Source organism: Bubalus bubalis, chromosome 2 (genome assembly GCF_019923935.1).
Source record: "Bubalus bubalis isolate 160015118507 breed Murrah chromosome 2, NDDB_SH_1, whole genome shotgun sequence".
NCBI classification, from domain to species: Eukaryota; Metazoa; Chordata; class Mammalia; order Artiodactyla; family Bovidae; genus Bubalus; species Bubalus bubalis.
This window is the reverse complement of record NC_059158.1, coordinates 54432185-54445891: the sequence shown is the minus strand read 5'-3', so window position 1 is coordinate 54445891 and position 13707 is coordinate 54432185. Positions and strand designations below refer to the sequence as shown.

Here is a 13707-nt window from a genome sequence, read left to right as displayed (position 1 = left end):
CAATATACAGCCTTGACGAACTCCTTTTCCTATTTGGAACCAGTCTGTTGTTCCATGTCTAGTTCTAACTGTTGCTTCCTGACCTGCATACAAATTTCTCAAGAGGCAGGTCAGGTGGTCTGGTATTCTCATCTCTTGAAGAATTTCCCATAGTTTATTGTGATCCACACAGTCAAAGGCTTTGGCATAGTCAATAAAGCAGAAATAGATGCTTTTCTGGAACTCTCTTGTTTTTTCCATGATCCAGTGGATGTTGGCAATTTGATCTCTGGCTCCTCTGCCTTTTCTAAAACCATCTTGAACATCAGGAAGTTCATGGTTCACATATTGCTGAAGCCTGGCTTGGAGAATTTTGAGCATTACTTTACTAGCGTGTGAGATGAGTGCATTTGTGCTGTAGTTTGAGCATTCTGAGCATCCAAGTCTATGCCCCAACCAATAATGCTGAAGAAGCTGAAGTTGAACGGTTCTATGAAGACCTACAAGACCTTTTAGAACTAACACCCAAAAAAGATGTCCTTTTCATTATAGGGGACTGGAATGCAAAAGTAGGAAGTCAAGAAACACCTGGAGTAACAGGCAAATTTGGCCTTGGAATACAGAATGAAGCAGGGCAAAGACTAATAGAGTTTTGCGAAGAAAATTAATGGGAAGCTTAAGATATTCAAATAGTATAGAGCCTCTCGGGGAGTTAGAAACTATTAGAATAGAACTAGTAGAGGATTTTATTGTTGAGCCAATCCTTGCTGCCAAGTTTCCACATCCCCTGTATTGTGTCCTTGGGAGTGTATTAATATAGTTGGTATATAGAAAAAATAAGTAGTGGCCTTGGTGTTAACAACTTTAGACCCTTAAGGTAATAAATTCTTCCCTTGTTATAAGCCCACTTCACTTTTGCCCTATAGGAATGCAACTTTAACACTTTCAGAGGATGGCGCCAAACTTTAAAATAATTACTCTTAGAAAAAACAAGTTTTCTGGTTAACTAACCTTTATTGGAACAAAGAGTCATAAAATGTTAATGGGCCTTCTGGCCAGAAGATGATGTAAATCGCCTAAAGCATTTGTATATGATAAGTTTGCAGAAAAGAAAGCCTGGTCTCGATAAGGATCAAAGACTGCTGACTTTGCATGATTTTACATCCCCTATTATCCTCTATGCACAACTTAAGGTATATAAGCTCCCTTTGAAAATAAAGCTACGGGCCTTACTCATCAGGCTTGGTCTCCCCGTGTCATTCTTGCTTCCTTTTCTCTCCTTTTCTTCTCTGTTCTTCCTTCAGGATGACTGATTTGGAGCGTGGGGGCTCTCTGAGACCACTTACCTGCCTGGGCTTCTAAGACCCACTCGAGAAGGTGCCTAAGGTGGGGCACCTTCAGCTATTCGAGAAGGTGCCTGCAGCCTGCATGGTCAGAGCAAGTTCGGGTGTCACAAACTTTATTGGTTTCCCACGTAAACCAGTCAGGTCAAGCCTCTGTCTCTCCCCGTTGCTGTCTTTTCGCCAACGTCGTCCTCCTGAGGATATCCCTGGATCCAACCGAGGCTGGACCCCAGTAAGTGGCACCCGGAACAGGCTATCCAAAGGTAGGTCTCCCCCATTGTGCAGTTTTCGGACGGCTAGGACCCCACTCAGGGTGTCATGGACCCCCTGCATAAGAAAGGTAGGGTGAGTAGGAGTGGGAAGTGTTGAAGTGTTGAATCTTGCAACATAAGACAAGATTTCAGTGTTGAAGTGTTGAATCTTGCAATATAAGACAAGATAAAAATTTTCTGACATGGGTAACAGTGAGTCAAAAGAATGACAACTTTTTATAGGAGTAATTTTGCAATTGTTAAGCAAAAAAAGAATTAAATTCAAGGAAGCTAATGTTCAACCCTTTTTCACATTCGTACAAGAGCAGTGTCCTTGGTTTCCAGAAGAGGGCATTGTTAACTTAAATACTTGGGAAAAGGTAGGAAAACAGATAAAAACTTGTTATAGTCAACATGGTCCGGAAAAGGTGCCCACTGATGTCTTTTCCTTATGGAATATAATTAGAGATGCTCTAGACCCTGCTCCTGATTCTGAAAAGGTTCATGTTAAAGAGGAAAGTGAGGAAAAAGAGGTGCATGTCCGAGAGGAAAGTGAAGAAAAGAAAGCTATACCTAGCTATCAGCAGCTAAATGAATGGCTAGCCACTATGACTGCCAATGAGCATGTAAAAGATACGGATGAGAAGAAAGATCAACTCTCCCCTCAGGATGAGGAAGATTTAGAGGAAATGGCAGCTCGATACCATTCTGGTGAGGATTGGTCTTTTTTAGCTAAAGACGCTCCTAAAAGTCTAAGAGAAACATCTCCAATCAGACCATCCGCTCCTAGGAGCTTGACGGAAATATCTCCAATCACACCATCTGCTCCTATGAGCCTAAGGGAAACATCCCCAATCAGACCATCCGTAAGATTTAAATATGAAACAGGCAGAGGATCCCCAGAGCAGGAGAGGAAAAACAGAATGCTTCGGTCCCCACTTGCCCCTTCCACCCTATAGGGGTGAGGGGCCTCCACTAGAACTTCCCTGGAGAAGGGTCCTCTCTAGCCCAGAGGATGAATTTGATCCCCACCTTGAGGCTTGTTTTCCAGTAGTGTTTCAGAAAAGGGGTGGGGAAGAGGTCCCTTTCTGGGAATGTCTTCCAATGAAATTATTTAAAGAACTCAAACAGGCTTGTGCCTTATATGGAGCTACAGCCCCGTACACTTTAACATTGTTAGAAGCCTTGGCAGTTAGATGTCTGACACCTCATGACTGGAAAACAATTGATAACCTCAAACAGGGCAGAAACAACATTGTAAAAGAAAAGTTGGTAGGAATTGGTGATTATGCAACACTCAGGGATCAGATGGATCTAGACAAAGAAACTTTAGAACAGGTATCAGCCTGCGCCCTTGGGGCCTGGCGATTATTGTCTCAAGAAAAGGAATCAACCTCTTCCTTTTCAAACATTAAACAAAGGCCAGAAGAGCCATATGAGGACTTTGTATCATGACTTATAGAGGGAATCAACAGAGTAATTTCTAGTACTGAGGCATCTGAAATACTGATAAAACAACTGGCATTTGAAAATGCTAATTCTACCTGCCAGGCTATTCTACGTTCTATAAAAAAAAATCTGGGGGAGTAGGAGATTACATCAGGCAATGTGCAGATGTAGGACCTGCAATGATGCAGGGCGTTGCTATAGCTATGGTCATAAAAGGAAATTCTTATCAACAGACCGTTCAACCCTTTTTTACAAACAAGAATAACCCGCCAAAGAGTCGTTTCGGTAATCAAGACCGGAATGCTGGCTTGTCCAAAGCCTGCGTTTCTTGTGGCCAGGAGGGGCACTTGACGCACGCCTGCCCCCAAAGAACAGCTTACTCTTATCTGCCAAATCCTGCCTCCACGGCTATGACTCTTAATCTCCCTAAGACTCCTGTCCTCATTGTCAGAAGGGATATCACTGGGTACAAGACTAGATCAAAATTCCATAAAAATGGAACCTTGCTAGTTCCTGACCAGCAGTCAGGAAACTGGTTGAGGGGCCAGGATCAGACCCCGACAGCAGTTGGGGCTACATCTTTGAACCCATTCGTGCCCTTCGTCCCATCACAGAGCTCATCAGAGCAACCCCAGGCAGCGCAGGACTGGACCTCAGTTCCACCACCTCAACAATATTAACACCAGATAGTCCTACTATAAAAATCCCTACAGGAGTTAAAGGCCCATTACCGACAGGTTTGGTAGGATTTATACTGGGCAGAAGCTCCTTAGCCATGCAAGGACTCACAATTGTTCCTGGAGTGATTGATTCAGATTACACAGGAGAAATTCAGATTATGATCTCACCCCCAATTAAAACTATACAAATTCATAAAGGACAGTGAATAGCTCAACTTTTACTTTTGCCTTATCACACTGCCTGACAAGAGAGAGGGTTCGGATCCAGTGATATGGTCTTTTGGGTGACAGAGATTACTCAGAAGCACCTCATGAAAACTATCTTGGTTAGTGGCAAGTCTATTGTGGGGCTGTTAGATACAGGAGCAGATGTTTCCTGCATTTCTGGGAAAGACTGGCCCAGTTTCTGGCCAACACATATGACTGAAAACGACTTGGTGGGAATAGGGAGAGCCACCACAGTAGTTAAGAGTGCAAAAATGTTAGATTGGCGGCTTGAGGACACCTGTGGAACTTTCCAACCCTATGTAGTTCCTTCAATCCCCTTTACTCTATGTGGGAGGGGCATGCTGTCTCAAATGGGATTGCTACTTTTTAGTCCTGATGAAAAAGTGACCTCCCAAATGCTCCATATGGGCTATGATCCATCAAAAGGATTAGGTAATCAACAGGAAGGAATAATTGAGCCGATCTGCCCAACCCCTCAACAGCAACATACAGGATTGGGGTATCCAAATTTATAATGGAGGCCATTGTTTTTGCTGCTGACCCCATTACATGGAAATACAAGACCCAGTGTGGGTAGAACAATGGCCTCTGCCTAAAGAAAATTAACTGGCAGCTAGCAGTAGCTGCACGGGCACAGGAGGGCCTAAAGGAGCTATCCTACATTGAAGGTCAGGAAGGGAGGTGGTGAGGAGACACCTTTCGTCCAAGGTAAATAGCACCGGCTGCGCTTTGCTGGAGCAGCAGTGAAGAGATACCCCATGCCCAAGGTAAGAGAAACCCAAGTAAGACGGTGTTGCAAGAGGGCATCAGAGGGAAGACACACTGAAACCATATTCACAGAAAACTAGTCAATCTAATCACACTAGGACCACAGCCTTGTCTAACTCAATGAAACTAAGCCATGCCCTTGGGGCAACACAAGACAGGCGGGTCATGGTGGAGAGATCTGACAGAATGTGGTCCACTGGAGAAGGAAATGGCAAACCACTTCAGTATTCTTGCCTTGAGAACCCCATGAACAGTATGAAAAGGCAAAATGATAGGATACTGAAAGAGGAACTCCCCATGTCAGTAGGTGCCAAATATGCTACTGGAGATCAGTGGAGAAATAACTCCAGAAAGAATGAAGGGATGGAACCAAAGCAAAAACAATACCCAGTTGTGGATGTGACTGGTGATAGAAGCAAGGTCTTATGCCATAAAGAGCAATATTGCATAGGAACCTGGAATGTCAGGTCCATGAATCAAGGCAAATTGGAAGTGGTCAAACAGGAGAAGGCAAGAGTGAACATCGACATTTTAGTAATCAGCAAACTAAAATGGACTGGAATGGGTGAATTTAAATCAGATGACCACTATATCTACTACTGCAGGCAGGAATCCCTCAGAAGAAATGGAGTACCCATCATGGTCAACAAAGGAGTCCGAATGCAGTACTTGCATACAACCTCAAAAACGACAGAATGATCTCTGTTCGTTTCCAAGGCAAACCATTCAATATCACAGTAATCCAAGTCTATACCCCAACCAGTAATGCTGAAGAAACTGAAGTTGAATGGTTCTATGAAGACCTACAAGACATTTTAGAACTAACACCCCAAAAAAATGTCCTTTTCATTATAGGGGACTGGAAAGCAAAAGTAGGAAGTCAAGAAACACCTGGAGTAACAGGCAAATTTGGCCTTAGAATACGTAATGATGGACGGCAAAGACTAATAGAGTTTTGCCAAAAAAATGCACTGGTCATAACAAACACCCTCTTCCAACAACATAAGAGAAGACTATACACATGGACATCACCAGATGGTCAACACCGAAATCAGATTGATTATATTTTTGCAGCCAGAGATGGAGAAGATCTATACAGTCAACAAAAACAAGACCAGGAGCTGACTGTGGCTCAGATCATGAACTCCTTATTACCAAATTCAGACTTATATTGAAGAAAGTAGGGAAAACCACTAGACCATTCAGGTATGACCTAAATCAAATCCCTTATGATTATACAGTGGAAGTGAGAAATAGATTTAAGGGCCTAGATCTGCTGGATAGAGTGCCTGAGGAACTATGGACGGAGGTTCATGACACTGTACAGAAGACAGGGAACAAGACCATTCCCATGGAAAAGAAATGGAAAAAAGCAAAATGGCTGTCTGGGGAGGCCTTACAAATAGCTGAGAAAAGAAGAGAAGCAAAAAACAAAGGAGAAAAGGAAAGATATAAGCATCTGAATGCAAAGTTCCAAAGAATAGCAAGAAGAGATAAGAAAGCCTTCTTCAGCAATCAATGCAAAGAAATAGAGGAAAACAACAGAATGGAAAAGACTAGAGATCTCTTCAAGAAAATTAGAGATACCAAGGGAACATTTCATACAAAGATGGGCTCAATAAAGGACAGAAATGGTATGGACCTAACAGAAGCAGAAGGTATTAAGAAGAGGTGGCAAGAATACACAGAAGAACTGTACAAAAAAAGATCTTCACAACCCAGATAATCACGATGGTGTGATCACTAACCTAGAGCCAGATATCCTGGAATGTGAAGTCAAGTGGGCCTTAGAAAGCATCACTATGAACAAAGCTAGTGGAGGTGACGGCATTCCAGTTGAGCTATTTCAAATCCTGAAAGATGATGCTGTGAAAGTGCTGCACTCAATATGCCAGCAAATTTGTAAAACTCAGCAGTGGCCACAGGACTGGAAAAGGTCAGTTTTCATTCCAACACCAAAGAAAGGCAATGCCAAAGAATGCTCACACTACTACACAATTGCACTCATCTCACATGCTAGTAAGGTAATGCTCAAAATTCTCAAAACCAGGCTTCAGCAATACGTGAACCGTGAACTTCCTGATGTTCAAGCTGGCTTTTGAAAAGGCAGAGGAACCAGAGATCAAATTGCCAACATTTGCTGGATCATGGAAAAAGCAAGAGAGTTCCAGAAAAACATCTATTTCTGCTTTATTGACTATGCCAAAGCCTTTGACTGTGTGGATCACAATAAACTTTGGAAAATTCTGAAAGAGATGGGAATACCAGACCACCTGACCTGCCTCTTGAGAAATCTGTATGCAGGTCGGAAAGCAACAGTTAGAACTAGACATGGAACAACAGACTGGTTTCAAATAGGAAAAGGAGTTCGTCAAGGCTGTATATTGTCACCCTGTTTATTTAACTTATATGAAGAGTACATCATGAGAAATGCTGGACTGGAAGAAACACAAGCTGGAATCAAGATTGCTGGGAGAAATATCAATAACCTCAGATATGCAGATGACACCATCCTTATGGCAGAAAGTGAAGAGGAACTAAAAAGTCTCTTGATGAAAGTGAAAGCGGAGAGTGAAAAATTTGCCTTAAAGCTCAACATTCAGAAAATGAAGATCATGGCATCCGGTCCCATCACTTAATGGGAAATAGATGGGGAAACAGTGGAAACAGTGTCAGACTTTATTTTTCTGGGCTCCAAAATCACTGCAGATGGTGACTGCAGCCATGAAATTAAACACGCTTACTCCTTGGAAGGCAAGTTATTACCAACCTAGATAGCATATTTAAAAGTAGAGACATTACTTTGCCAACAAAGGTCCATCTAGTCAAGGCTATGGTTTTTCCTGTGGTCATGTATGGATGTGAGAGTTGGACTGTGAAGAAGGCTGAGCACCGAAGAATTGATTCTTTTGAACTGTGGTGTTGGAGAAGACTCTTGAGAGTCCCTTGGACTGCAAGGAGATCCAACCAGTCCATTCTGAAAGAGATCAGCCCTGGGATTTCTTTGGAAGGAATGATGCTAAAGCTGAAACTCCAGTACTTTGGCCACTTCATGCGAAGTGTTGACTCATTGGAAAAGACTCTGATGCTGGGAGGGATTGGGGCAGGAGGAGAAGGGGACGACAGAGGATGAGATGGCTGGATGGCATCACTGACTCGATGAACGTGAGTCTGGGTGAACTCCGGGAGTTGGTGATGGATAGGGAGGCCTGGCATGCTGCGATTCATGGGTTCTCAAAGAGTCGGACAGGACTGAGCAACTGAACTGACTGAACTGAACTGAAGATATTAATCTCTGAACAGCTGCAACTGGGACATATTTAACCCTCTAATAGCCCCTGGAACACTCCTATTTTTGTCATTAAAATCTGGCAAGTGGTGACTTTCAGAAGATCTAAGAGCTATTAATGCCACTATGGAAGACATGGGGGCCTTAGAACCTGGGCTCTCTTCCCCGGTAGCCATTCCAGAGGGATATAATATTATTATAAGTGATTTACAAGACTGTTTTTTCATATTCCCTTAAGTGCTGAAGATAAAAAGCGATTTGCTTTTAGTCTGCCTTCAGAAAATTTTAAACAGCCTTATTTAAGGTTTCAATGGAACGTGTTACCCCAGGAAATGAAAAATAGCCCTACCTTATGTCAAAAATTTGTCAATGCTACTATAGAAGATATTAGGGCTAAATATGAACAAGTATATATGATTCATCACATGGATGATATTTTAATAGCTCATCCAGATAGAGCTCATTTGCAAACTGCTCTCCAAGATTTGACTCAGGCACTGTCAGCTAGAGGCTTAAAAATTGCCCCAGAGAAAACTCAAACCAATCCACCTATAACTTATTTAGGAAGGGTTATAAATTCTGAAACAGTGACTCATGCCCCTTTACAATTGAGAAAAGACCATCTTGTTATTTTAAATGATTATCAGAAACTTTTAGGTGATATTAATTGGATAAGGCCCTATTTAAAATTAACCACTGCTGAGCTAAAACCTCTTTTTAACATTCTGTGCAGTGATCCTGATCCAACTTCAAAAAGGCAATTAACTGTTGAGGCTCAGAAAGCCCTAGACAAAGTAGAAAAGGCTTTATCTGATAGTTATGTAAAAAGAATTGAATTAGCAACCTCCTGGCAATTCTTTTGCCTGGCTACCCCAACTGCACCTATGGGAAATTTATGTCAAAACGCCTCCCTAGAGTGGGTCCATCTTCCCGCTCAAGCTAAAAAGGTAGTGGCTTCCTATCTAGGTTTAGTCGCTAGTTTAATATTAAAGGGGAGAAAGCGGAGCATTGAGTTATTTGGTAAAGAGCCATCAGAAATTGTAATTCCATATAATAAAGAACAGCTTGATGCTCTTCTAATGTTTGATGAAACTGGCAGATTGCTATAGGAAATTATTTTGGTCAAATTCTGCATCATTTACCTTCACATGTTTTGCTAAACTTTATATCTAAACATCTAGTTATTTTCCCTGTTAGGTGCAAACACCCCCATTCCAGGCCCTCAAATGGCCTTTACTGACGGGTCAGCTAATGGCAGAGCTTCTATAGTTACAAGAGATAAGCATAAGGTTTTACAAAAACAGGAAACTTCAGCTCAAAGAGCTGAACTCACAGCTGTTATAGAGGCTTTTGTTATGTTTGCAGAGGAGAAATTTAACCTTTACTCTGACTCTCAGTATGTGGTCAGGCTGTTTCTATACATTGAGACTGCAGTTCTGCTCGAGAACAAAACTGCTATATTTCAGTTGTTAACTAAACTACAGCAGCATTTGAGAACGAAACCGAGAGCATATTTTATTGGCCACATTCGAGCTCATTCTGGATTGCCTGGACCTTTAAGTGCCTTAAATGACTTGGCAGATTCACTAACTAAAGTTACAGTGGCTCCTGCCTTTGAAGAGGCTCAAGCCTCTCACTCACTCCATCATCAAAATGCTAATGTCTTAAGATATCAATTTCAGATTCCCCGTGAATCTATGCGAGAGATTGTTCACTCCTGTTCACGTTGTCCCACTACTGTAAATAATTTACCTATGGGAGTTTACCCTCGCGGTCTCAGACCTAATGTACCCTGGCAGATGAATGAAACTCATGTCTCTTCATTTGGAAAATTGTCTTTTGTTCACATAACTGTAGATACTTTTTTTCATGTCATTATTGCAACTGCTCGTACTGGAGAGGCCTATAAGGATGTAGTCCAACATCTCTTTACTTGTTTTTCATATTTAGGCCTGCCAAAGTGTTTAAAAACTGATAATGCCCCTACTTATACTTCTAAGCCTTTCCAAGATTTTTGTATAAAGTTTCATATAAAACACAATACAGGCATCCCTATAATCCACAAGGACAAGCTATAGTAGAAAGGGCACATCAAACTTTAAAAATTCAAATTCAAAAATTACAGGAAGGGGAATTTAAATATAGTTCCCCCCATCAGATCCTGCAGCATGCTCTCTTTGTAATAAACAACCTGAATGTTGATTCATCCGGAGCCACTGCAATGCTTCGTCACTGGTGTCTGGAGCAACAAAATAAAAAGCCATTGGTGAAGTGGAAGGACCTCCTCTCTGGACAATGGAAGGGTCCCGACCCATTATTAACTAGCGGCCAAGGATATGCTTGTGTTTTTCCACAGGACACAGATTCTCCAATTTGGATCCCAGACAGACTGATTCGTCATGTCACAGCCCCCCAGGCATCTGGTCCTTCCACTGCTGCGACCACAAAAAAGGAAGGGACCTCCTCTACCTCCACTCCCTCTGCCAACATGGGAAGCCCAGCTGATCTTGAGACGAATGACACAAGACGTCCCGGATGAACAGGAAGAGGAACCACCCACCAGACAGATGTCACAACTCCGTATAAGAGATACTATTCCCCCTAATTCTTTACCCCACAGGAAATCACTGGGATGTCCTACACAGGCCACTCAACAAGCCTCTATACCTAACTGGGGACAGATTAAGACGCTCTGTCACCAGGAACAAGGGATAGCTTCCCCGCAGGTCTCTCCAGCCTCTCTGGAGAGAGTGTTTATTACTATGCTTGCCTTGCTATCTTGCCAGGTAACCGCCTCCTCCCCCACTCCAGAAAAGTATTGTGCATACTTACCAGATCCTCCGATCTTTCAAGTAGTTACTTGGAACAGTGACCCTATACGGGTCCACACAAACAAGCCTCGTTTATTGGGAGGATCATATGCTTCCTATACAAAGAATGAATACCCTATTAATTTGAATTATACCTTTAGGGGATTAACAGATGATCTTCCTATTTGTTTTAACTTCCCTTCTCATACAGGAAACTTTATTACTCCTACCAAAGCAGGATGTATTGGAGCCTCTAAAAAAGCAATTATAACAGATTCTCCATTCTTAACATTTCGGTCAGTTTGGGTATTACTGGCTCGTATGCCCGGGGTCCTTGACCCTTATGAATCCCTGCATATTCATGCTCCACCAGAATATCCAAATTGTCGTCGTGTTGCCCCTTTAGATGCCATATGGAACACTATAGATCGTCATTCAGGGTATCCGATTTGGAAATATTGTATTTATAATTCTAGAATTGACTACAGAATACCAGGAGGAGGAAATTCCATTCAGGACTGGAGCAACCCGGATCCAGGTCAGGATCCAAGGATTCATCATGAATTTACAAGGAGATTTGAAAATTGGAAAGTACATTTAATTCCTTGGCCATTATACGCCACTAGATGGCATCGTAATCAATTCGTTCCTCCTATGCTGTCTTATACAGCTAAGGGCAGAACTTATTGGCAACCAGAAATTTGGAGGGCCGTTACCGCTACTGCCCCTATTACCTTAACCCGGCCAGAAAATATTTCTACTTATTCTATTTTAGCTTGTCTACCCTCGCCTTATGTTTTTCTCTTCGCTAATGACTCCAAGAGACTTAATATACATATGAATTATACGGGTGGACCTAATATAGTAACTTGTGAACAATGTATGCTCTCATCTTGTTTGACCCCTCAATATAATGTTCGCTCTTTTGTGGTGTTGCAACGCCACACATTAGTATGATAATTATGGTCTTGCTGTATTACAACAACTATAAGATTTAATGCGATCACAACAGTTTGTGAGCTTACTTATCATGGGAATAACAGCTTTAATAACCACAATTACTTCTGTTACTGTGGCAGCAATATCATTGACTCAACAAGTACATACTGCTCAATATGTTGATACTATGTCCAAAAATGTCTCTTTAACATTGGCAACACAGGAAGCTAGAGATGAGGATAGATGCCCTAGAGGAAGCAATAATGCATATTCGAACTGAATTGCAGGCTTTAAAAGTGAGATTGGCACTGTCCTGTCATGCCGACTACCTGTGGATTTGTGTAACACCCCTGAAAGTAAAAGAGACAGATTATAACTGGGAAAAAATTAAAAATCATATTTCAGGTGTCTGGAACAGCTCTGACATTAGTTTAGATTTAGGAAAACTTCACAATCAAATAACAACCATGGAACACTCCCAATTAGATTTTACTGCCACAGAAGTAGCAAGTGACTTCTTCCACACATTCTCTAACTTCATTTCAGGAAAGAACATTCTATCTACTATTTTTAGCTATGCTGCTGTGGTTGTTTTAATTCTGCTTCTCATAATTATTCTTCCTTGTATTGTCAGAACTCTTTGACAGAGCACTCAGAAGCTCGCAAATTGCATCTGGCTGTCTTAAGGAATAAAAGGGGGGGAGATGCCGGGAGCCAGCATGGGAGTTCCCACCCATGACAAAGGTCATGCGGAAAGGCCTGATATGCAAAGGCGAGTCAGGGCTCGAGGGGCCCCCTGGATCTGCCTGAGCGTCTACCCCAAAACCAGAGTCTGCCTATTTTACTATTTTATGACTTTCACCAACTCCTCTGACATTAATGGGGGGCTATCCCCTATCACCTTTCTCTGAAGGAAATCAACTTAGAGCTCTAGTTAATTAACCTCCTGGGCATATTAGGAGTGTTTCAATCTAAACCCCTCAGATGGCTCTCTAACTTGCCTGACAGGTTTATCTGGACTCCTACAGCTACGCATACAATTGTTTACAGCCTCCCAACCACTATAGGCACAGGAAGCTTAAGATATTCAAATAGTATAGAGCCTCTCGGGGAGTTAGAAACTATTAGAATAGAACTAGTAGAGGATTTTATTGTTGAGCCAATCCTTGCTGCCAAGTTTCCACATCCCCTGTATTGTGTCCTTGGGAGTATATTAATTAATACAGTTGGTATATAGAAAAAATAAGTAGTGGCCTTGGTGTTGACAACTTTAGACCCTTAAGGTAATAAATTCTTCCCTTGTTGTAAGCCCACTTCACCTTTGCCCTATAGGAATGCAACTTTATCTAACACTTTCAGGGGATGGCGCCAAACTTTAAAATAATTACTCTTAGAAAAAACAAGTTTTCTGGTTAACTAACCTTTATTGGAACAAAGAGTCATAAAATGTTAATAGGCCTTCTGGCCAGAAGATGATGTAAATCGCCTAAAGCATTTGTATACGATAAGTTTGCAGAAAAGAAAGCCTGGTCTCGATAAGGATCAAAGACTGCTGACTTTGCATGATTTTACATCCCCTATTATCCTCTATGCACAACTTAAGGTATATAAGCTCCCTTTGAAAATAAAGCTATGGGCCTTGCTCATCAGGCTTGGTCTCCCTGTGTCGTTCTTGCTTCCTTTTCTCTCCTTTTCTTCTCTGTTCTTCCTTCAGGATGACTGATTTGGAGCGTGGGGGCTCTCTGAGACCACTTACCTGCCTGGGCTTCTAAGACCCACTCGAGAAGGTGCCTAAGGTGGGGCACCTTCAGCTATTTGAGAAGGTGCCTGCAGCCTCCACGGTCAGAGCAAGTTCAGGTGTCACGAACTTTATTGGTTTCCCACGTAAACCAGTCAGGTCAAGCCTCTGTCTCTCCCCTTTGCTGTCCTTTCGCCAACACTGTCCTCCTGAGGATATCCTTGGATCCAACA

At 42.1% G+C, this 13707-nt stretch overlaps 1 protein-coding gene across 1 annotated transcript; it reads left to right on the top strand.

The window, feature by feature from the left end:
• Positions 1-1226: 1226 nt before the first annotated feature.
• On the top strand, positions 1227-12789 carry LOC112581251. Its single transcript, XM_025272872.2, has 2 exons — positions 1227-1585; positions 10344-12789. Exon 2 carries the CDS (start codon positions 10387-10389, stop codon positions 11752-11754), a length of 1368 nt encoding a protein of 455 aa, XP_025128657.2. The 5' UTR covers positions 1227-1585; positions 10344-10386; the 3' UTR covers positions 11755-12789.
• The last annotated feature ends 918 nt before the right edge of the window (positions 12790-13707 follow it).

Bases quoted from the DNA above. Each gene is read 5' to 3' on its own strand.
- LOC112581251 (XM_025272872.2), top strand. From the start codon at position 10,387: ATGTCACAGCCCCCCAGGCATCTGGTCCTTCCACTGCTGCGACCACAA.